This window comes from Cydia amplana, chromosome 16, assembly GCF_948474715.1.
Source record: "Cydia amplana chromosome 16, ilCydAmpl1.1, whole genome shotgun sequence".
Taxonomy (NCBI): Eukaryota; Metazoa; Arthropoda; class Insecta; order Lepidoptera; family Tortricidae; genus Cydia; species Cydia amplana.
In genome coordinates, this window is record NC_086084.1 from 9,747,031 (window position 1) to 9,771,958 (window position 24,928).

The 24,928-nt window shown below is 39.0% G+C and overlaps 4 protein-coding genes across 4 annotated transcripts; 2 read left to right on the forward strand and 2 right to left on the reverse strand.

Moving 5' to 3' along the window:
- Positions 1-159: 159 nt before the first annotated feature.
- Positions 160-14,385, forward strand: LOC134655545 (RNA polymerase II subunit A C-terminal domain phosphatase). Its single transcript, XM_063511015.1, has 11 exons — positions 160-506; positions 869-1,016; positions 1,527-1,664; positions 3,653-3,903; positions 4,652-4,794; positions 6,028-6,361; positions 7,784-8,019; positions 9,296-9,438; positions 11,838-12,002; positions 13,266-13,446; positions 14,204-14,385. The coding sequence occupies exons 1-11, from the start codon at positions 289-291 to the stop codon at positions 14,332-14,334; spliced, it is 2,088 nt and encodes a 695-aa protein (XP_063367085.1). The 5' UTR covers positions 160-288; the 3' UTR covers positions 14,335-14,385.
- Positions 14,386-15,733: 1,348 nt separating this feature from the next.
- On the reverse strand, positions 15,734-16,437 carry LOC134655195 (small ribosomal subunit protein uS17m). The gene is made up of 2 exons (XM_063510645.1): positions 16,241-16,437; positions 15,734-16,155 (listed from the first exon to the last, which is right to left on the reverse strand). The coding sequence occupies exons 1-2, from the start codon at positions 16,364-16,366 to the stop codon at positions 15,796-15,798; spliced, it is 486 nt and encodes a 161-aa protein (XP_063366715.1). The 5' UTR covers positions 16,367-16,437; the 3' UTR covers positions 15,734-15,795.
- A 1,090-nt stretch (positions 16,438-17,527) lies between these two features.
- LOC134655196 (peroxisomal membrane protein 11B) lies at positions 17,528-18,936 on the reverse strand. Its single transcript, XM_063510646.1, has 3 exons — positions 18,779-18,936; positions 18,588-18,703; positions 17,528-18,293 (listed from the first exon to the last, which is right to left on the reverse strand). Exons 1-3 carry the CDS (start codon positions 18,832-18,834, stop codon positions 17,752-17,754), a joined length of 714 nt encoding a protein of 237 aa, XP_063366716.1. The 5' UTR covers positions 18,835-18,936; the 3' UTR covers positions 17,528-17,751.
- A 1,579-nt stretch (positions 18,937-20,515) lies between these two features.
- Positions 20,516-23,519, forward strand: LOC134655546 (RNA-binding protein spenito). The gene is made up of 2 exons (XM_063511017.1): positions 20,516-20,723; positions 20,817-23,519. The coding sequence occupies exon 2, from the start codon at positions 20,843-20,845 to the stop codon at positions 23,096-23,098; it is 2,256 nt and encodes a 751-aa protein (XP_063367087.1). The 5' UTR covers positions 20,516-20,723; positions 20,817-20,842; the 3' UTR covers positions 23,099-23,519.
- Positions 23,520-24,928: the final 1,409 nt, after the last annotated feature.

The following is a 24,928-nucleotide window of genomic DNA, read 5'->3' on the forward strand; positions in this document are numbered from 1 at the left end:
AAAAACTAAAATTAAAATCGATTTGAAATTATTTCAAATCGATTTCACCGCAGTCGATAGTACAATTTTAAAGCGTAGTATAACATGGTAACATCGTAGTTATTTGGCACATTGACGCAGTGCGTTACTTCCGGCTGTCATGTGATCCAAGAACTGAGCCAATCAGAAACATACTAGATTTGGTTGTGTATTATTTGATTGGTAGATATTAAGATACCGCCAAAATATATTGTTATCGACCAATAAGATATCGGTCTTTCAATAAACAAAGCGCAATATCCGTTCAAAATGGCCGACCAAACTGTGCCTATTTCTGTTCCATCAGAAAAGCCTGTGAAACTCACAAAATGGAAAGTGAAAGAAGGTGCATTCGTATCACAAGGCCAAATATTATTTTTATACAACGATTCGTCAGGCCAAAGTAGTGAAACAAAGAAATACAAAGCTGTTCGCGCTGGTACGATATCGTGCATCAAGGTAAAGGAAGGCGACATTGCAGAGCCGGGGTGAGTGACGTCACATAAACTAATCTTGTACATTTAATCATATAATTTTTGTTTTAATGTTCCAATGCAATTTCATTCATAATAAACACGTTATGTTCTAATGTTTAATTAGCTATATCTCTTTCTGGCGCGGCCATGTTAATCTTACTTTCCCGCCAAATTTTAACTACTTTGTTTACTAAGTTACTATACTCATATTTTTATTATATTATTGAGTTTGTTCGGTGAGTATTGTAAAACTTAGTACCTAGTGTAAATACTTCTAAATTTCCTTACCAGTGTTACTTAATTTCGTTCTCACCATCAACATTTGTGGATAACATTTACACAAATAACTGCTGACCAAAATATTACACCTACAGGACGCCCATAGCAGAATTAGAAGAATGTCGGCACCCTACAGTAATGAAGGAGATGTGTGCGGAGTGCGGCGCCGATCTGCGGACCGACGAGGTGACCAAGAGAGACGTGGCAGTCGTGCCCATGGTCCATTCCGTTCCTGAGCTTAAGGTACTTTGATTCATCTATTTTAAAGACAATATTTTTCATAGTGATTATGATTATTCTTCTCACAGTAAAATTTATGCTTTATCAGACCTATTCAACACATATAAATGAAATCCTTAGCAGTATGACTTGTAAATATGTATAATCATACTGATTGTTAAAGTATGATAGTTTTTCTATGTTATGGCTATATTTTTGCATCCCAGCATTCTCAGTAGATGGATAGGTCCACAAATCAATTAGTGAAACCTGAATCTACATATATCTTCATGTATAAATTTGATATATAATAAGTATAACCATTATGTTTTCCATTGATTATCATTTATTGCTCTATTTTTTTGTAACATATAGTTGGTCAAACCAATTTGTCCGTAAGAACCAGGAAAACTATACTTATCCTTTTCTTTTGGGTGCTAGTACTAGTATAAGACAAAGATAGTATGATTCTCTCTGTCTATGTTTCAAATGAGACAGTCCTTTGACAAACTATAATTGTAATCTATTTCCTAGGTTTCAGAGGAGCTGGCTCAGAAGTTAGGCCGGGAAGATGCAGACCGCCTTCTCAAAGATCGCAAGCTGGTGCTGCTGGTAGACTTGGATCAGACATTAGTGCATACTACTAATGATGATATTCCACCTAATTTGAAGGTAAAGTCTGAATATTATTTGGCGCATTTATACATAAACCCCTTAACCCCTTGAACGCCACCTTTCATGTGCGCCTTTCATCGGGACTCCGACAATGAATGCAAGATTAATATCGGGCTGTACTCTGTATAGTTGTATTTGTTTAGCATTAGAAATAAGGTAAACAATCTTGACGTGTCTTTTTATTGAAAAACACGTTTTAAAAATAAATAATGGCAAATATGTAACAATTATGAATCTAATACGATCATTTATATTCTTCTGCTTTCATAAGTAATAGTTACTGATTTATAACCTCGTAAGTCCCCGCGTACTTGTATAAGTACAAATTAAGGATAGCACTTCAGACCTGACATTTTAACTACATAGATGGCGTAACTACCTAATGTACTTACTCAAGTACAAATTTTTCATTCCCCATTTACCGGGTAGTTTTTTTACAACGGCAACACTGACACGGTCATTCTCATTCTATATTCTATGGTCAATTTCGCCATGTTAGACAGGTAAAGTCAACTCAGTCAGTGTCAGTGTTAGTGTCACTTTTTCGCAAGATGGCCACACAGTCAGGTCGCTAGCCAGCACGAGGTAAGATAATCGGTTTATATTCAAGTAATCACTTGTGTTTTCTGTTGTCATACGAATGTATTAGTATATTTAAATTATAAATATTGTAAAATAAACAATATTTCAAAGAAACCTGTATATTTAAGGAGGGTCGTGACTGGTCAAAATAATTTGTACTTACGGTAGTACGTTCGGTCTAACTTACAAGTAATTTTTTTCTTATTCTAGCGTTTGATGAAAAGCAAATATCACAACTTCTCAATAACTATGACTTCAAGGACTCGGATAATGAAGATATGTTTATATCTGAACCCGACCAAGAATCAAATAGGGACTTTTCTTCGTTTTCGGAATATGAAGATGGAGAAATAGAAGTTGTAGTACGCGGACGTGTATCTAGTCATCGATTTCAAAGTGCTCGTGGTCAATGAGGTGGGCGTAGCCGTGGTAGAAGCACAAGTGCACAAGGGCGCGACGTGGGCAAAGTGCAAGGGGTAGGTCTGGAGATCTAGTCCAGATTTTGAACACCCAAATCCAACCTTTGTAGATGTAGTATGGTATTAAAATAATGAAAAGAGGTTTTTTAATTCACCTTCGTATAAGAAGAAGATTAGTTATGTTGTAATAAAGTAAAAATTTTACTTTAGTGATGTTTAGAGAAAATATATGATTTAATTTTAATATTAAATAAATCCTTTAACGTTTTTTATTATACTGTGTAAAAACCCAATGTACTCGCACAAGTACAAAATATTTTCAATATTTTCCTTCTTAAAGAGGTGCTATACATAATAAACATACCATAAAAAATACTGAAAATAAGACCCCACTTCAAAACATCTCTAAAATCTACATCTTTTTGTTTCGGTCTAAAGCACTATTCTTGGTTTGTACTTGGTATAGTACAGCCGGCAGATAAGACTACTGCTGTTGGAAAAACACAGGACTTACGAGGTTAAAAAGCGTTTTTCAATTAAAAGACATGTCAAGATCGCTTACCTTTCTAATGCTAAAAAAACGAACTATAGTTAGCTGACGTCTTTGGCGGTCAAAGTGTTAATAATAGTAGTAGTAACCATTTTACTATACACAGCATTAACAGAGTAGGTCAAAATCAAAACACAATTTACGGAAATTGAGGTACAAAGAGGATCTTAAACACAATGATACACACAAACACTTGAAGCAAAAGATTTTGAAGATTTCCTTCCAGAAATGTCAATTAGAATCCTCGTTTTCAATAAGCAATTTTGGGATACGGAGTCAAGCTCAGCCACAAATAAAATAAACAGATTTATTTACTAACAACTGCTAATAAGGCGTCATATCGATCAGTTTACTTAATTAGAAATTGATTAGGTAAAAATTTAAATTATGTGTAGATGTTGCTCTAGTAACGCTATTTAAATACTTGATTACAGGATGTACTGCATTTCTTCCTGCGAGGTCCAGGCAGCCCCGGGCGCTGGTGTCACACCAGACTCAGGCCCCGGACCCAGGAGTTCCTTGAATCAGCATCTAAGCGCTATGAGCTCCATGTCTGTACATTTGGCGCCAGACAATACGCTCATGCTATAGCCGACTTGTTGGATCCTGAAAAGAAGTTCTTTTCCCATAGGATATTGTCAAGAGACGAGTGTTTTGATGCTAGAACAAAATCTGCAAATTTAAAGTAAGTAACGCATTTGTAGATATGTAGTGCTAAACACGCATCCAATATATTCAGATAAACTGTAAATGAAAAACATTTGTACTATTTAACCTGTTTGTATTAAGGCTCCGTCACACAGGCGCGTTTTGAGAGCGGGCCGTGACGCCGGCGCGACGCGCGTATCTCACCCGCAAAACGTGCCTGTGTGACGGAGCCTTTAAAGAAGTTGCATAGGGAATAAAAACTGTACTTATTATGTCTGCACTTCTTCATATAAATTCAAATACAATACAAACAATCATTACTGCTGGCTTCCACTACTACCAGTGCAAGATTGCAGTCCGTCTACGCTAACTTTGCACCGATTTGAATAAAACAAAGTGAGGGAGTGTCATTTTAAATGCCATATGTGCATAGATATTTGATGACATTGCTAATGCCATGCAGGATTAGCTTGGTCGGTCTCTATAGTTCGTTTTTTTTAGCATTAGGAAGAACTTGAAAGAAGGTAAGCGATATTGACATGTCTTTTAATTGAAAAACACTTTAAAAATCAATAACTATTACTTATGAAAGCAGAAGACTATAAAAGATCGTATTAGATTCATAATTGTTACATATTTACCGTAACTTATTTTTAAAATGTGTTTTTCAATTCAAGATTGTTTACCTTATTTCTAATGCTAAAAAAACGAAGTATAGCTGAAATAAACAGCTCTAGCTGTCTCAACATACAGAATGATTTTTTAAACTATTTTTTGATTTTCAGAGCATTATTCCCTTGTGGAGACAACATGGTCTGCATAATAGATGACAGGGAGGATGTGTGGCGGCACGCGTCTAACTTGATCCATGTCAGGCCGTACTCATTCTTTCAGTCCACAGGAGATATTAATGCACCACCTCAAGCCAGTAAGTATCTTATACATTTAAACGAGCATTCTTGTATATATATATTTCGGGGATCTCGGAAATTTACTATATGGGGAGTTTCGGGGGCGAAAAATCGATCTAGCTAGGGAAAATTTCAGAGTGTTTGTTTTCCGAGCATAGCTCGATCCCCCATATTTTATAAAAGAAATTGGTGAAGAATTTGTCAGGGGATTTCCATTTTGTACCTATATGTAAGATGTGCACTGAGAGCTTTGACATTGGGATTTTTCGTCACAGCGCAACCAATTGATAAAATCATTAAAGGGTACGTGCATTAACTATATGGGGCAGCACATGAGCCCCTTGATTATGGGCGCAAAGTGTAAATGTCAAGTTTAAGTTTCCGATTTAGGCCGCGAGATGGCAGAACCTATAACGCGCAAGGGAGCGTGCGTGCACTGTAGGGGACAGCACCTGCTTCGCCGTGAAGTGTCAATGTCAAGTTTAAGTTTCCTATTTAGGTCACAAGATGGCAAGACCCATACCATTTACGAAATACGCAAGTGGATTGATTGATACTGTTTCAGAGATACATTTTAGAATAATAAGATATATCTTACCAATCAGTCCAAATATTAAATAAAGAGTCCTTCTGAAGACTTTCTTTTGTATTAAGCTTTAAAAGAGAGACAGATACGAAGACTACATTATCATGCGTCTTTTCTACTTAGTAAGTACATATCGTAAGATACATTTTTAATAGGCTACATGACTAATTTTCATTTATGGTATCAATCGATCGGGTTTGTTTTTAGGATCAAATGTCTATATGGGACCCATTGCATTAAAGTAACACAAAAGTCAGAAACTGTAGTCAAAGGCCGACAGTCGCACTCCACTCGCGAAACGCCCTAAACAAAACGATAAGGGAACGTGACGTCAAGGTCTCTGGGAGCCCATCTTGTAGTAGGACAAAACAAGAAAATTGCGTTTTTGTCGGTGAAACATTGCGTTTATGTATATAGTTGCTATATAATATTTTTTTGGATAAAATGTAAGGAATCGAATGGTTCCCTTACTTTTATCGTTTTTGGAAGTTAAAAAAAACTTGAATTTTGAAACTTACAGGTTCTGTATTTTTGTAATTTTTCAATATTTTATTTGAATATCCACATTATTGTGATAAATTGCTCGTTTGCTATCTATCTTACTAGATTTTGTTATAAAATTCAACATGTGTCATCATCCCTATTGAATCGTTTTTAATTGCAGTTGATGAGAAAGCAAAGCTTATCAGTGGTAAAAATGGTTCCCAAGTAGCCCCTGCCAATCCCATGCCGACGTTAGATCCCGAACCAGAACAAAGGAAAGACAAAGAAAGCAATAGTGATAAGAATGAGAAGGAAGAAGCAGCCGAGGATGGTAATAATGGGAAGATTGTTAACGATAAAGTTAAGGAAGATAAACCAGAAGCAAAAGATGGAGAAGATGTGGCTAATGAGGCACAGGAGCCTAAATGGGTAGAAACAGCTGACGGACAAATAGATGTTGAGGATCCTGATGACTATTTAATATACTTGGATGATATTCTGTTGAGAATACACAAGTAAGTAACACTATTTTTTTATGTTTCTAATAAAAAGTTCAAACATTGACAAAATTCTGATTTCTGAGTATAGGTACTTAATGTCTGAAAAGACAAACGAAAATATCACTAGGAAACGATTATTTTTGTAAAATATCTGTATAAATTTGCAGTATCTGAAAATTTCATAGAACTATAAATTATTCGTAATTAGCGACTCGCCCCAACTTCGCACGGGTTAAGAAATCTGGGGGCACGGCAGTGCCCCCGCCAAGTCGAGCGCGAAGCAAACACTGCCGTACCATCCTTTACTGGAACCATTTCGCCGCATTTTCAGGCCCCTATTTGAGAACCTCTGGATAAGACCAGAACGCAGAAATTTTCGTCATCCAGTAAGCTATAATCACATACGTAAAATCCAAAATTTCAAGTCTGTAGGTCATTTAGTTCCGAAGTTAAGCGAAAGCAAAATTTCGCATTTATGACACTCATTCATTCACTCATGATCATCAGAATAGAATTAGTACTTCCCATAAACTCAGAGAGCTGAAATTTGGTACAGAGTTAGGATTTAATGGCCACATAAAGGATAAACCTAAAAATATTGCAATATCAGTCACGTTTTAAAGATCTAAGAACTGCATAAGTAAGTTTGTAATCCCATATAAATAGTAGGTAAAGTAAAGATACACTACGATGTACGATGTGAGTATGAATGAAGATATGTTTAGTTATGATATGTGTATACATAGTATGGGTATGAGTACCCGAAAAGAAGGACTGCCTACAAAAAGAGATGAGATCCCATCAAAAACATTAATGTAAAAAGGTGCAAGTCTCGCAACGCTTTTACTACAAAAAAAATTTGAGATGTAATGTGAAACCAAGTCGGTTATTTTAATCAGTGCCAGGGGGTGCTAAACCGTATCAATAAGATTTTTTTAATTTGTAATACATATAATGACTTGGCAATAGCACATAATGCTTTAATCGTACCGTACTCGTAAATATGTGTAATGCTCAAACTGCAATTAGCGCTAGCGTTATGTTCAATTAGAAATATTTTTAATATTTAGGTGACGATGATCCTTTTGTCATTATGCAGCCGTGCGATGGCCAAGTCATTATACGTATTACAAATTAAAGATATCTTATTGATACGGTTTTAACACCCCCTGGCACTGATTAAAATAACCGACTTGGTTTCACATTACATCTCAAATTTTTTTTGTAGTAAAAGCGTTGCGAGACTTGCACCTTTTTACATTAATGTTTTTGATGGGATTATACATAAAACTTCCTATTGAATCACTCTATCTATTTAAAAAAAACGCATCAAAATCCGTTGCATAGTTTTAAAGATCTAAGCATACATAGGGACAGACGGCGGGAAGCGACTTTGTTTTATACTAAATTTATTTAATCATTATTTGTCTTTTTTAGGTCTTTCTACGAGCTTTATGACAAAATGGATGGTAAACAAATACCAGACTTGAAGGCCGTCATACCAGAAGTGAAGAGCAAAGTTCTTGAAGGGGCAACCTTAGTTTTCAGCGGGCTGGTGCCCACGCACCAGCGATTAGAAACTTCTAGGGCGTATCTAGTGGCAAGAAGTCTAGGAGCCGAAGTGACGCAAGATTTCACTGAGAAGACAACTCATTTAGTAGCTGTGCGGTCAGGTATGTGACTATTCATGAAGACTGGTTCCTTAGGTTGCTTCCATGAGCACATTAAAGGCTTCGTCACACAGGCGCGTTTTCCGGGCGGGGCGCGCCGTTTTGCAATATAAAACGCTCGCGCCCCGCTCACGCCCCGCCCGCAAAACGCGCCTGTGTGACGAAGCCTTAACATAGGCATAAGGGTGTCAGAAATTATGCAAATATGAACCCTATTGTTTTGCAATAAAGTTCAAAATCATAGTGGGAAATATATTCCGTCTATCTTATAAAGGCTGAAAAACTCAAATAGTCTCAGCTAGAACAAAGTATCTTGATCTTGTCAACAAGTTTTGATTCACGCTGGATTTATTCAATCACTGGATACCTAATGGCTGCTCTTTAGGTTTGGATTTTATTTGGACTTTTTCTTGAATCCCAGCCATAGATATGTCAAAAACCTCTAAGACGGAGGTTTTTGACTTTTCATCCATTTTTAGGGTTCCGTACCCAAAGGGTAAACACGGGACCCTATTACTAAGACTCCGCTGTCCGTCCGTCCGTCCGTCTGTCACCAGGCTGTATCTCACGAACCGTGATAGCTAGACAGTTGAAATTTTCACAGATGATGTATTTCTGTTGCCGCTACAAAACAACACAACAACAAATACTAAAAACAGAATAAAATAAAGATTTAAGTGGGGCTCCCATACAGGGTGCTTTCTGTAACAGGAGCAATAAATTAAACTAAAGGCTGTTCTCCTCAAACTGACCAACATTTGTTCAGCAACTTTTAAAAATTATGAATCCTTTAGACTTCCTCTTTTTCATACAAAATAAATATTGCCTTCAATGTACGCTCATATCAGTGTGTTTGACGTTGCTTGTCACGCTTTAAACATAACAAAATTTGCAATACATTGCGTCTTAGAATAAACTTAAAAGTGTAATGAAAATCAAAACATGAGTTATTTTCAAAAGTTGCTGAATAAATGTAGGACAGTTTGAGGAGTACAGCCTACAGTTTAATTTATTGCTCCTGTTACAGGAAGCACCCTGTATAACAAACGTGATTTTTGACCGAAGTTAAGCAACGTCGGGCGGGGTCAGTACTTGGATGGGTGACCGTTTTTTTGCTTGTTTTGCTCTATTTTTTGTTGATGGTGCGGAACCCTCCGTGCGCGAGTCCGACTCGCACTTGGCCGGTTTTAGAGGTATCTTTACTGTCCTCGTCCGCGGGGCTCGAGATTAATTGTACATGAATAACCTTGATGGTTTTTATTTTATTTTTAACTTTTAGGAACTGCAAAAGTGCATGCAAGCAGGCGTATGGGCGAGGGAAAGAGCAAACTACACGTCGTGACACCAGAATGGCTGTGGGCGTGCGCGGAAAGATGGGAACGGGTTGACGAAAGATTGTACCCCCTACAAAGGGGCGGACAGGTAAAGTATATAAAATAATGAATATAACCAACCAACCGAATATAATATATTAAGAGTAAATATAAGAGCTATTACAGCGGCAGTTAAGCCTCAGGGGGCTTTGTTCGCTGTCATAATTTTTTGAATGTAAATATTTTGTTTTAATAAATAAATGAAAAAAAAAAACCCAATTGGTTAAACCGATTTGTCTTAATAACAAAACTTCCGTGAGACAAAGACATAGTAAATATATTAAAAACGGGTCACTCACGTATTTTAAGTCGAAAAACGCTCGACATGTTTCACTTCGTACCGAGAAGTGTCATCAGGAGCTTGCGTTTACGGTGACGGACCGGCGCAGACTGCGGGCCGCAGCTCTCCGCGCCCGATGACTCGGCGCAGGCGCCGGTAGCGACATGTCGAGCGTTTTTCGACTTAAAATACGTGAGTGACCCGTTTTTATTATATTTACTAAACCAATTTGTCAGTAAATAGGAACAAAAAAACTTATACCTTACTTAAATTTACTTTTATTTATTGACTAACTTACATTTACAGTTAAACCAGACATGTAAGTTATTAAACATAACAAATTATTTAATTACTTAGTACTACACTATATTATATACATGAGTTACATGACTAATAAATTTAATACTAAATTATGAGGGTATAGTTGTGGGTGTGGAAATCGACTCCAAATACCGAGTTGCAGTGACTAGGAGTCTCGGTTCCTTCTGTGAGAATATGTCTGTCTGGGGTAGGGTTGCCAACCGTACTATATTATATAGTATTGTACTATATTTTGGCTCTCTGTACTATATACTTTTGGAAGAATATATAGTACGCTAAAATACTATATTTCCGATTAAACGTATATTACGCTTAATATCTGGTAGACCGAGCATTGCTCAAAAATGAGCGTTTTCCCAGAGATAAGACCTAGCTAGATCGATTTTTTGCCCCCGTAAACCCCCATATACCAAATTTCATCGAAATCGTTAGAGCCGTTTCCGAGATCGCCGAAATATATATATAAATAAATAAACAAGAATTGCTCGTTTAAAGGTATTAGATTAGATAGTTTAGTATTTTTTCTAAAAGTACTATATTTTTTTGAGAAGTACTATATTTTTGATGCCTTATTCTGGAAAATACTATATTCTACCAAAAAATAGTTAGCAACCCTAGTCTGGGGGTCGAAGAGACGAATATTATTTATGTGGTTCAGTGCTACATACAGAGGGCTAGTGATTAAAGATACTCATCCTATTCTTTTGGGTGCTAGTACTAGTGTAAGGCAAAGATAGTATGATTCTCTCTGTTTATGTTTGAAATGAGACATACTATAAAAGTTAAATATGTTATCAATTTTAGTTTTCGGTAAAAAAAACTAACAGGCCAATTCGAACGTAATATATTGATATTGGGAAGACATTTAACTGATCTCAGTTATCTTGCATTTATTTCAAGGGTATCTCACTGATATCAGCTACATCGTAAAGTCCTACTTTAAATCAGAGTCATTTTTCTTATGGTTTTGATACGATCTTGACCCGCGTAAACGCGAGCGAATCGTCTAATGATACGACTTCCAGTACATTTCGCTCGCACCAATCGATGTGAGTTATCGTCAAGGTTGTATCAGAACAATGTTTTAAAACCGTAACTCACCGTCAAATCAGAATCGGCCTTCAGTTCTTTTTACGACGTACATTCACGTGAGGATTAAATCAAAGTGTCTTCACTTGTTTGTTGTCCTGGCTTTTACACGACGATGTGTGTAACCCACAAAAACTTAAAAAATGAGATTTTATGCCATATTGTAGCTGGTCCGCTCGACTTCATTTTGCAAAAATGACCTTAGTGATTTGAAATTTATAAATATTCCAAAATAAGGAAAAAAGGTTAACACAAAACCGTTAACATGTGTTGTCTGTTTTGCATTAATACGTTTAGTGCCTTAACTTATTGCAGTAATGGCCAGAACGCGTACTAAAATGTCAATAATGTCGTGTTGGTGGCCTAGCGGTAACAGCGTGCGACTTGCAATCCGGAGGTCGCAGGTTCGGACCCTGGCTCGTACCAATGAGTTTTTCGGAACTTATGTACGAAATATCATTTGATATTTACCAGTCGCTTTTCGGTGAAGGAAAACATCGTGAGGAAACCGGACTAATCCCAATACGGGCCTAGTTTACCCTCTTGGTTGGAAGGTCAGATGGCAGTCGCTTTCGTAAAAACTAGTGCCCACGCCAATTACTGGGATTAGTTGCCAAGCGGACCCCAGGCTCCCATGAGCCGTAGCAAAATGCCGGGACAACGCGAGGAAGATGAATGTCGTGTTGGCGTAGGTATGTTCTAGACGAGAAATTCACACAATATAAATAGTAAAGTAATGAATGGTTTACGTTCCACAGAGCAGCGCGCGGCGGCCGCCTGCGCACTGCAGCTCCCCGCCGCCCGCGCCCGCGCCCGCGCCCGTGGCCGCCGCGCGCAAGCGCACCGCCTCCGGCCGCTTCGCCGACACCATCAACCCGCTGCTCTCCTTCTCCAGTGACGACATCGCCGACATGGACCGGGAGGTAACGAGCTCTCATTAATTAACCGGTAGATCAAACGTGAATCGACCAGACACAGAACATTATTAAAAATTAATTAAAATTAAATTAAATTAAAATTATTTATTTTCGTAAAATATACAAGTGTTTATAAAGTAGGGGATAGTGCTGCCCGGTAAGCAAAATTTGCCTGTGTTGGGCAACACCGCTCTTCCTTAATTAACAGATTGTTACACGAAAATTTCAAGTACTAGTTTAAGTAAGTGTAATAGTATAACATATGTATACAATTTAGATCATATATAACAATTGTTTATAGAACAAGGTAAATATCTGGGTTGTACAGACATGCAGTAATAAATAATAGTAGTTTATGCAACAGTGATATAATAAGGGTTCTTAAAATTCAAGATTCTTAAAATTCATTATTAAAGAGGTTAGAATGGCTATCGCGCGCAGTTAGTATCGGAACCGGTGTCGCCGCTCGTTCCTCTCCACGTTTACTAACACTCGCGCAACGGTAGTAAGAACTTGTGTGCCCGGTGAATGGATACGCCTCCTTTAGACAGATTTAATGTCCGGCTTCTTAATCTGAAGGTTATTCTGGCGCAAAAAGGCATGTTTACTTCGTTTTCGGTCAGCGCGGGCGAGTAGCATGCGAGCGTTTGCTCAAAACCGGCGGCGACACGTACCCTGCTCGCATCGCCATTCTAACTTGTTCTGTGCGACCAGATAGGGTACCCCCCGGAGAGTCGTTTCGCAAAACTACGAGCTCGAAGGCTATGTGACCCTAGTCGACCGTTTTCGAAAGTATCACTACCTGCTCACAAACAGTATAGTATCACTACCGCCAACATCGAAAGCGAAAAACGTTATCTGCCTTGCTGTCGCTCGAATATGCAAGAGGCTAATAATGATTTTCGAGTTTTTGATATTAGCGGTAAACCCTCTGGCTGAACGGACTACTATGAATTCAGCAATCCGCCTGACTTACCACTGACAACCTACTTAACGACCAATATAAAAGCGAAACAACATCACTACATAGTATTAAAACAAAGTCGCTTCCCGCTGTCTGTCTGTCCCTATGTATGCTTAGATCTTTAAAACTACGCAACGGATTTTGATGCAGTTTTTTTTAATAGAGTGATTCAAGAGGAAGGTTTATGTGTAATTAATTTGTCAACCCGTGCGAAGCCGGGGCGGGTCGCTAGTCATTAATAAATACACATTTATAAAATTAAATATGATTATTGGAATTTACACTATTATTTCACACTTATTTAGGTTGAAGACATCTTTAATGAATCCGATGAGAGTTCGTCCGACGGCGAAGCGACCGGTGCGAAGGATGACGACTTGGATGATGAAGAGAATCCTCCGGAGGACCGGCTGATCACACTAGAGAATGAAGACAGTAGACTAGACGACACGCGGGACGGCGAAAACTCCAGTGAATCGGACACAGGTTAGTTTGCAACTGGAGTGAAACACACCCAACAGTAGAGAAAGGCGCGAAATTCAAAAATTTCTATGGCTTTACTGAGAGCACGCCAGAAGTCCGCCAGATTCATGTCGCGGGGCGGGGTAATGCGAGTCGGGGCGGGGCGGTGCGTGGCCGTTCTGTACGATAATCATAGAAGGTTCCTACCTTCCTATAGAAGTGGTATACGCGTGCCTCCATGAGGGACAAAACATACGCAATGCGACACTATGATTCGTCGAATTTATTTGTTGCCCACCATAATCCATACTAATTTATGGTGGGAAATAAAAAAAAAGTGAGACTGTGACAAGGACAAACAATAATAGCGCTGAAAGATACATTAGATCCGTTCGGTCATTTCCCCCCACCCCTCCTCATGCCGGGTCCAGTTAAAATACTACTAATACTAGGTTCATGAAGCGCTGGTGGCCTAGCGGTAAGAGCGTGCGACTTGCAATCCGGAGGTCGAATGAGTTTTTCGGAACTTATGTACGAAATATCATTTGATATTTACCAGTCGCTTTTCGGTGAAGGAAAACATCGTGAGGAAACCGGACTAATCCCAATGCGGGCCTAGTTTACCCTCTGGGTTGGAAGGTCAGATGGCAGTCGCTTTCGTAAAAACTAGTGCCCACGCCAATTACTGGGATTAGTTGCCAAGCGGACCCCAGGCTCCCATGAGCCGTGGCAAAATGCCGGGACAACGCGAGGAAGATGACTAGGTTCATGACATTTACAGATGGTGAGACCCGACGCAAGAGGCCGCGCCGATCGCCGCCGTCCGACTCGGAGCCGCCCGATGACGCCGATGACGACAGCTCCTGGAACCTCATGGGCGCGGCGCTCGAGAGAGAGTTCTTGGCTGAATGATGCTGGTTTACTTTGAACAATTGCGGGCTGAATAAATTAATTTTTGCGTTATCACTTGTTTCATTTTATAATTTTTATTTTGTTAACTAATCGTACGTTAGATGGCGCTGTTCATTGTAGTTAAAAATCCTGAATCGCGCTATCAAAGTATTTCTTGGGATAAGTTATAATTCCTAAACTGCACTGTCAAGAATTTTTTGGCATAATGAATGAATATAATGATGACCAGTGATGACCCCTAACGGGTACCTACTACTTTAGATGCATAAGACCCAAGCCAATTTTGGAGTTTTGATATTTAGAACTTTATTGTATTTCTATAAATGTTAGGGTCTGTGCGTAGCTCCCCTACATTTCACGGCTCTTCTCTTTCCGCACAGACTAATTATAATAATAATAACTCTGATTTAATTTTTACTTGTACAAGTACGCCAGTACTTACGAGGATATTGCGTTGTTTAAGAATTATACAGGGTGGCATTTTCAAATGGGGCCCTGAGGCATCTGTATAGCTGGTCAAGCAAATCTTGTCAGTAAATCCTTTCGCGCCTACATTTTTCAAATTTGCCGCCTTTTTCTACTGACAAGATCTGCTTGACCAAGTATATTTACAGATATTTAAAAAAAATACAGTCCACAACAAAATTCTATTTTTTAAACTGATCTTATTTCTATCCAGTCTCAAAAGCTTCTTGAAGACCAAATTAGGTTAGGGCACTAGCAATGATAATTATAGATAGGTCATACTCATACTTGAGGAGCATAAAAAATACTTCCATATTTATTTCTGTGCCTACGAAGAAATCTGTTATTTTTGATTAATTTTCGCATTCCATCCATCTTTGTCATACTCGTTGTTAAACATAAGCTTGTCTCTTTCGGTGTACGGGAGCTCATTAGCACGTGCACACATCTCGCGTGCCCAGGTGCGACTAAAGGCAACTTGTACAATCTGTCACAAGGTAAGCGCTTCAATTTTGGAATGCCTATAACCTATCTTGAGTTATGAATCATTGACTAGCAAAGCCACAAATGAGAAAAAAAATCAAATATAGATTGCCACACTATTTATATGAGTAAAGGTTGCAGGTAACTTCACATTGGATAAAAAAATAACCATTCAAACCCAACCAGCAGGTAAATAACCAGCTCAAAGATTATTCGAGTTCCCAGTACAAGCAATCCTAGGAAGCACTTTCTATCGAACCGCGTCGTACGTGAGTGGAATAAGTTACCAGAAACAGTGATATGTGCTCCTTCAGTGAACAGTTTTAAAAACAGACTTGACAAACACTTAAAACAACAAAAAATGAACATTAATCGTTAAAAAAAACAAGTGCAGTGATATACACGCATCAGCTTTCAGCTGCTAGTGTATTAAACAATATAATAATAATAATTATAATATCTACATCATTTTATTTACCTATGAAAACTATAAAATAACTAAACGCAAACTACTTAAATAGCATACGGATCATTTTCATCAAATACATGGAACTTCGTGTAAGTAGGTTTAGAAGAAAAGTCTTTTTTATTATCTTGCCAGCCTCTTGGAGGTGCGTTCTTATAATCAAATGTAGACTTCAGTTTTCCATACAGCTCCGCTTCTCTGTCAATATCTTCTCTGTATTTTTCCTTAGCCACTTTCTTGCCTGTTACTGGATCGGTTACATCGCCAAATGGATAAACAACCTCCTTTACTTCATGGGTAATAAGTTTAGTCAGATTTTGAGGCAATGCTTGGATTAAAACTATGTCTCCAGTTTTACATTTCTTCACAGGATCATGGCAATAGTAGAATTCGTCTTTACTGAAATACTGTAACAGAACAAACAATGCGAATATGAAGAATAAGGAAGACTTTAGTCTAAAGAGTTCCTAAAAAGTATTATTTTATACTAACCATGAGTAAGTTTTCATCCAATTCTAACCTCTTCACTCTAATTTTAGCTGCATTTTGTTTAACAGACGGGACGCATTGTCCCATTAAAAGGAATTTTCTTGCCGTTTCAGCCACATTACGGGCCATTTTAATTTGTAGTTAAATTGTTTTCAAAAATTATTGAGGATAATGAAGATCTCGGTTATTTTTTTATTTAGGTTCTTTTGACAGCTATATTCAAAGAGTAAAGTAAGGCTATATTGAACACATATGACAGTAGGGAGTGCGTTTTGATACCAAGAACCTAAGGCACGTATACTTGGTCAAGCAAATCTTGTCAGTAAAAAAAGGCGCGAAATTCAAACTTTCTATGGAACGATATCCCTTCGCGCCTACATTTTTCAAATTTGCCGCCTTTTTCTACTAATTCTACTAACAAGATCTGCTTGACCAAGTAAAATAAATTAAATATTTGACAGGAAACTATTGAATTATCAAAGTATAGTAGATCGAGGAACCATTTAAAATAACATACATCTTCTTCATTATATTCCCCGCTGTAGCATGAAGATGTGTTATGAATTCATCAAGTTGTCACGCTAATGGGGCTGGGGACCAGGGATGTTGCGAACATCCGCATCCGCAACCGCGGAACTTCCGCATTATTTTCGACATCCGCATCCGCATAAAATCGATGCGGAGCTTATGCGGATGCGGATGTTGAACAAGTTGGTACAGGAACATCTTAGCGGCGGCGTAAGTGCTGGGTAATTTCGTCATTACCTATAACGAAATCGTCTAGATCCAGAAAAGTCGGCCAAGTTACTGTTTATTAAATATAACGCACCTATATTCTTGCTCAAATACTAAACGTTTCGTTTTTTTTAAATAAAAAAATACTAAAAATTTAATATTTGACGTTTTCTAAGTACCTAATCTTGACATCCGCATCCGCGGATGTGAGCCTTTAAATATCCGCATCCGCATCCGCGGATGTCAAAAAATCTACATCCGCAACATGCCTGCTGGGGACCAAGTGCAGAAACCGAAATTCATCTTTTAGTCAAACAAGATGCAAACAAGGGAAGACTGATTTTCTCTTGTATTTTAGGTATTTTTAAGGATGGGTTTGCATTACGTTAGAATTCAGTTAGCATGATCATAGTTGGCAAATTACATCACTATTAAACGGATTGTTTACACAATCAAATCATTCGTTTAAGGTGGTTTAAGTAACAAATTAAAGTGTTTACTAGCTACACAACACAACTGAGACCATGTAAAAGGCATGAAATAAAACAAGAGAAGTGATAAAATCTTAAATTGTAACATTTAATCAACATGATTATAATGATGCAACATAGAATACATTAATATCATAGTATCTATGATTAAAAAAACCCAATGAATAACCTCCCAACTAGCAATATAAATGGCATTTAAGAAACATCACAATCCTTCACCAGCACCAAAAAACAATATGAAACCAGCCTTATAGTTTGATTTGATTCAGGAAATTAACATATATGAGATTATGGAACTAACTTTGTTATTGGTTTTATAATAGTGACCAAGGCCGCTATTGATGATATAGCTCCTAATGTACCAATGGCACTTGGACTGAGCTTTGTAAAACCCAGAGCTGTTAAAGGTATAAACAAATCACAAGAATTCTTAACAGTATCTATAAATATGTCTTTGTGACAAGAAACTAACGCATGTACATGTTTTAAACTGGAAGACAGATCAAATTGCCTAGAAGTTACACCGAGTAATTCTGAAGGCTTTAAAAATGATGACCGATTTAATTCTAAGACATGTAATATTTCATACAAGTCTCTAGCCAAATTTGCTATAATAGATAATAACCAAAATCGGTTCGCAGTCTTGTTCCAGTTGTCAGAATCTGTTTTTAGAAAACCACTTTTTGTTAGCCATACAATGTGGTCTGCATATAAGTATAGTCCATGTGCCAGTTTGCTAACTGTAAGTGATATTCTGAGAAAGGGGTCCTCAATGTGCATGCTGTCCAAGGCAGTGTAGCAAATATCTATACATCTTCCCAGACGTAAGACTGAAAATATAAATAAGTGAATTATCTGGCATTGAGAAACTCTTTATAGTATAATGTAGTAATAACTACTTGATCAGTTACTTAGGTACTAACACTACTAAAGCCCTTGCTACACGGTCGCCGACAAGCCTTCTAACCGTCTGACCTTGGTCTGTCCTTGGTCAGTTTTGGTCAAATTTTGTTGTAAACAACTGTCTACACGGTCCGGGACGGACCAAGGCCACGCGGTCTGGGGGCTTGTCGGTGACCGTGTAGCAAGGGCTTAACCATATAAAATGAGGTATGTTTACTTACTTTTACGGAAAGAACTGAGAGCAAGTTCTAGATTTCGAATTCTGTCAATTGAATATTTATTAGCATTTCTAGTTTCTAGCTGATGCCATATTAGGCGGCTAGTATACTGAAATAATCTGAAATTTAGAAATTAAATTATTACATTAATATAGACCAGATACTTCTGTGTTGAATCATGTTAATATGCTTACCTGGCTAATTTATCTCTGCCGTTGGACTGATTATTTACTTTAATTATAATATCCATATCTTTGTTATTCGAACTTTACCCTCTAGGCTCAATGTTTATATTTTTAATTTTCTCTCAGCTATTTTGAATTCTATAGTTGACTCTTGCAAAAAGATTGCTTTTTGATTTGAATATCTCCAGAGTTTTGTCTCGTTTTTGTAATCCGTTTATGAATTTCCTTTATCAACAAATAGCAATTTAGTCAACTAAATACACAATAGAAGTTTAGTGGACTGAGTGAGACTGACAAAAACAAATTGACAATTGACTGAGCGACACAGACAACACACAACACAGGGGACTGCAGAGGGCTTACCGCGAAAACCGAAATTCGCAAATTGCAGGGATCTTTCTCTTTTACTCTAAAGCTGGCCACACACACTAGGTTTTGCGTACCGGTTTTGCTTGTGCAAGCAAAACCAACAGGCACGACCGAGTTCCATAGGGCACACACACGTAACGACAAACCTGCACAAACTCTCAGTTCAAACCATCATGGCACCGGTAGCGGTGGTTGACGTCGACGCAATAGCGCTATTAGGTTTATATTTCGTCAGTCATACACGCATACAAACCATGAATCCACTCCACACTTAAAAAATAATAAAACTGGCCAAGTGCGAGTGGGACTCGCGCACGAAGGGTACCGTACCAATTTCTATAAAAACGGAAAAAAAAATCATGGGAGCCCCACTCCGACTCGCACTTGGCCGGTTTTTTAGTATTTGTTGTACTAGAGGCAACAGAAATAGATCATCTGTGTGAACATTTCAACAGTCTAACCAGCATAGTTCATGAGATACAGCCTAGTGACAGACGGACGGACGGACAGTGGAGTCTTAGTAAAGAGTCGCGTTTTACCCTTTGGTTACGGAACCCTAAATATCTACTAAAAATCCTCTACAATTGCATTTCGTTTGCGAGACGACATTGTTGCACAGTGACGTGCGACCTATCCCCTCGGCAATCACTGGATAACTGAAGCCTATCAAGCCTGCCAGCCACACACGTTCAGTTATGCCTGCGCAAGCGAAGTGCGCAAGCACAACCGACAGGCAAAAAATATAAATTTTGATATTTTCAATTTTGCTTGCGCAGGCAAGGAGTTTGCTTGCGCAGGCAAGGAGTCATGTCATACACACGTTCAGTTATGCCTGCACAAGTGAACTGTGCAGGCATAACCATCGGTTATAACCTAGTGTGTGTGGCCGGCTTAATAAAGGCGTAATTACAATTAGGGTGATAGAGAAAGATGTCCGAGACTACAAATTTATCATAAACAATGTAGAGACGAATATGTTTTTTTAAGCTATGTCCAGACGGGCTGGTTAAATCGACCGATTTGATCAGGAAAATAATTGGTGCCAATTTTATCTAGCGTCCACACGTACACAATTTAATCACCAATTTGCATTCCATAGATACTACGAAAATTGGCATTTTTGTGGCTGCTGATTTAATCGGGGAATCAAATTGGCGTTTGCATCCGCACGTCTTGATTCGATCGGACAATTTCATCAGATTGGTGAAAAATTGTCTCGTCTGGACTCCACTTTACTTTGGCAGGCATAAATAATCGAATCGGTTATAAAATCTTCGATTCTTCGATTCGATTCTTCTTTCGATGATTATAAATATTTTACCTTGGTAACATTTTTTCTCCACCAACCGAACGAAAACGAACCAATCACCAATCATTTGCGTCGCAGAGTGAAACGGGTGGGGCAGCGCGATGGCGAACGCGAAACGAAATACAACGCAGACGACGCCATTTTGATTTGTCAAGAAATGTTAGTGAGTGACACTGTAGTCGTGTTCTTGTGAATTTCAATAAATCGCGCGTTATTTTCGTGGAGTGGAGGTGTTACGGTGTTGAGTGATCCGAGAAAAGTGACTAATAGTTTGTGGTAAGACTTCCGTAACTCTGTGTGCTGCAGTGATTGTACATTTTCTGGAACAAAGCGACATTTTGAAGTGACGTGTAATGTTGTGCATTTCAGATAGTGGTTCATCGTACTGAGCTTTCATGATTGGATTACCGCGTAGCGATAGAGATAGAGATCGTATAACGGTGAAAATTCGTAACATGAAGAGGAGCTCGTCCAGGGATAGTATGCCGCGTTCGAAGAGGACTCGCAGTAGTATAGGCAGGTACGACGATAGCTCGGATGAGCGCGTCACACCGGAGCGGGTGCGGCGGAGGGTCCGGTCCCCGAGTCCCCGGGGCCGCTACGTGTCACCGCATCGCGACGATTATGTGCGCTCTCGTGAAGTCCGCGAGGAGTCTTCAAGACCCTACTATAAGGTGCTCTGCGTTAGTGCACTTCACCCTAAAGCTTCCGACGAAATCGTGAAGGATACGTTGTATAGGGAGTATAAAAAGTTTGGAGATTTCAGCATCAAAATTTCCCATGAGTTAGACGAACGAGTCGCCTACGTATGTTTCCGTAGCGTTGAAGACGCGCGAGACGCCAAACATGCCAAACCGCGTATTATTTTGTATGATAAAGTTGCAATTGTTGACCCTGTTTATGAGCCCGTACGTTCAGAGTACCGGAGCAGGCCCCGCAGTATTACACCACCCGATTATGACCGCCCCTATTCCTATGCTTGGTCTCCAGTTCCGGAGCGCCGTCGTCCTCCACCTGATGACCGTGCTTATGGCATTCCACCTACTGTGGCTCCCCATCACAGAGATTTCCGCCCACCCATGCATGAATATCCCATGGCTGGTCCTCATGGGCCTCCAATGCATCACCGCCCACCCATGCATCACCCTCCACATCCCCACTACATGCCACGCCCATACATGCCAAGACCTCATCACCCTCCTTTTGAGAAAATGGAGAATAAGAAAGACAAGTTCCCTAACTACTTGCACCATGTCCACCCCGAAGATGATCCATTAGCTACCAGGACATTGTTTGCAGGCAATCTGGAGATAAACATATCTGACGAGGAACTGAGACGCATATTTGGCAGATATGGTATTGTTGAGGATATTGACATTAAACGGCCACCACCAGGCACAGGTAATGCTTTTGCATTTGTTAGATATCAAACTCTTGATATGGCACATAGAGCCAAAGTAGAGCTCTCAGGTCAATACATCGGCAAATTCCAATGTAAAATTGGATATGGTAAGGCAACACCAACAACAAGAGTTTGGGTTGGTGGTCTAGGACCTTGGACCTCCGTGGCCCAGTTGGAAAGAGAATTTGATAGATTTGGAGCTATTAAAAAGATTGAGTATGCTAAGGGTGAAGCCCATGCCTACATTTTGTACGACTCCATTGATGCAGCACAAGCAGCAGTCAAGGAAATGAGAGGATTCCCACTTGGCGGTCCAGATAGGCGTCTTCGCATAGATTTTGCTGATGTTGGTAATGGTGGACCATACCGACCTAAAACCTATGCACCACCAGTTGGTGAAGATGGTAGGCCCGTGGAAGGCTATGAAGGTTATGAGGCGGGCACCTGGGAGGACGGATATGCATATGGTACACCTGGTTACAGAGGTAGAGGCAGAGGTGGCCGTGGTCGCGGTGGTATGTTTAGAGGCGTTTATCACGGCAGTGGAGATTACCGTGACGACGAATGGCGCCGCGCTCCTGCAGATGGAGAATATGAAGGTCGACTTCGTCGCTCTGGTTCACGAGAGCCTGGAGTAGACCGCTCGCGTTCACGGTCGCCGCGGCGTCGCTCTCCCGATAGCGACTCGGATGGCTCGCCACGCCGAAGTGGAGGCATGCTAGCTTCGGCCCGTACACTGCCAGAAGTTGTACGAAAAGCAACTACAATTTGGAATGGTGCACTCATTCTTAAAAATTCCTTATTTCCAACAAAATTGCATCTCACAGATGGTGATTCTGAAATCATTGACAGTCTTATGAAGGATGAAGATGGCAAAAACCAGCTGAGGATTACACAAAGATTGAGACTAGATCAGCCAAAACTAGATGATGTGCAGAAAAGAATTGCTACATCTAGTTCCCATGCTATCTTTTTAGGTGTGGCAGGATCTACAGCTTCTATAACCAATGAAGATACAAGCATTCAGACAAGGCCAATGAGAAATTTGGTATCATATTTAAAACAAAAAGAGGCAGCTGGCGTCATCTCACTGTTAAACAAAGAGACAGAAGCCACAGGAGTGCTTTACTCTTTCCCCCCTTGTGACTTTTCCACAGATCTACTGAAAAGAACTTGTCACAATTTGACAGAGGACAGTCTGAAAGAGGACCACTTGGTGATTGTGGTGGTACGTGGAGGCTCTGCTTAAAAAAGATGAGAGTTTAAATTATGTAAACAAAATTATTATTAGTTAAGATTTTTTATGAATTCAATATGTTTTCCACTTTTGTTCTGTATTCTTGTGTTGTGTAGTGCTGTTGTGAGGTGTATGTAAAATTAGTTAAGTGGAGGTTTCATTAACCAATTTTGAATTGTGCAAGTGCTGTGTTTGTTCACAGTTTTAGTGTTCAGCAATAATTGTTACAAATAAAAAAATAATAGGTGTTAGTTTTTGCTAGTATTATAATGATCAAAAGATGATAAACTGACTAAAAATTGTTCAAGTGTATTTATGAGATAGTGACATAAATTCCGTTTTTTATATGTTCAGTTATAGTGTAAAACTAGTGTATGGTAGGTGAGGTGCTAGTGTAAGTGTGTGAACATGCAAATAGATTACCTATTCCTTCTGAAGTTGTAGTTTTTTTATACCTTGTGACAGTGATAGCGGAAGTGCAACCTTCAGTGTCTCATTTTGTGTTTTTAAAGATGTGATGCACTGAACCTACCACTAGTGGGTTACCCGAGCTTGGGTGACAGTGATATAGCTATTCAATGTGTTAATGCCCACTGAGGTTTGTGCTGTTATAGGTATGTGCCTGTAGACTTTTAAACGAAAACCTTAAGTTTTGTGAAACTAGAATGAGAGCTTATTTTGACAAAGGTGAAGTAGTTTCCAGTGAAAAGTGCTATTGTTTTGTTCCGTGTACCCTAGTTGAGTCTTATTGGTGAGTAACACAATGGATGCCAAGGTCTGTTATCATATGAACCAAATTCTTAATATTAAGATTTGGCCAGCAAATTTGGATAATAACCAGGATGTAGGACCATTATATTTTCTAATTCAGATTCTGAGGGTGCTACTGGGCACTTCCTGGTACAAACTTATAGGTATTGAAAACAAATGCCGTACTGAAAGCCATAACATATCCTTTTTTGGGCAGTTTCAATGACAGTGTACTGGCTAGGCTTGGTATTGTTGTTTTTAAGGGACACTTTTACTAAAATTCTAACAAATTAGTACCTTCCCAATATAACTTAGCTTGATTAAAACTGCCCCCCATAAACAGATGCAAAACACACCTAATTCTTTCAAAAATATTCAATTAACTAGCGTTCCCTTTTATGATCCATCTGTACTACACACTGTCCTTTGGCAATAACAACTCTTGCTGGGCCCATTCTCAACACCTCGCCCATTTAGCTACGGCTGCTGATGAGTGCACCTAATGTACCTATCTAGTATCTACATCAGGGACGTTGCGAATATTCGCATCTGCGGAACATCCGCATTATTTTCAACATTATGTATTAGGGTCAAACAGAAAACTGTGTTCACGTCTTTCCTGTAGACATACACAAGAGTTAAGGGCTATAAAGGTTAATTTTCTTATTTAACCCTTATCCACGTGAAAAGGTTCTCATTTTATTTAGAGAACTATGATAAAATCATTACTTACATGCCCACAAGCTGTTAACTATTGCCCACAGGAGAGAAAAATGTACAGTTCGCGCGAACACACTAGTTTTATCATAGTTCTCTAAATAAAAGGAAAACCTTTTCACGTGGATAAGGGTTAAATAAGAAAATTAGCCTTTATAGACCTTAACTCTTGTGTATGTCTACAGGAAAGACGTGAACACAGTTCTGTTTGACCCTAATACATAACTGTAAGCAACAGCATAACTTGAAAGCATGTTAATTTTACAGCTCAGGTACGTACTTACGCACTTTATAACATTCTTGGCTCTATGGGCACACCAACTCATGCGACGCCTAGGGTCAGGGTTCTTGGCGTTCAAAGGGGAAACGGTTATG

Coding starts and splice junctions, on each gene's coding strand:
- LOC134655196 (XM_063510646.1), bottom strand. CDS start 18,834: ATGGATATTATAATTAAAGTAAATAATCAGTCCAACGGCAGAGATAAA. Junction 18,704..18,778: donor GGCAGAGATAAATTAGCCAG/GTAAGCATATTA, acceptor TCTAAATTTCAG/ATTATTTCAGTATACTAGCC. Junction 18,294..18,587: donor TCTCAGTTCTTTCCGTAAAA/GTAAGTAAACAT, acceptor TTATATTTTCAG/TCTTACGTCTGGGAAGATGT.
- LOC134655546 (XM_063511017.1), top strand. CDS start 20,843: ATGATTGGATTACCGCGTAGCGATAGAGATAGAGATCGTATAACGGTG.
- LOC134655195 (XM_063510645.1), bottom strand. CDS start 16,366: ATGGCCCGTAATGTGGCTGAAACGGCAAGAAAATTCCTTTTAATGGGA. Junction 16,156..16,240: donor TGGATGAAAACTTACTCATG/GTTAGTATAAAA, acceptor GTTCTGTTACAG/TATTTCAGTAAAGACGAATT.
- LOC134655545 (XM_063511015.1), top strand. CDS start 289: ATGGCCGACCAAACTGTGCCTATTTCTGTTCCATCAGAAAAGCCTGTG. Junction 4,795..6,027: donor TAATGCACCACCTCAAGCCA/GTAAGTATCTTA, acceptor TTTTAATTGCAG/TTGATGAGAAAGCAAAGCTT. Junction 12,003..13,265: donor TCGCCGACATGGACCGGGAG/GTAACGAGCTCT, acceptor ACACTTATTTAG/GTTGAAGACATCTTTAATGA.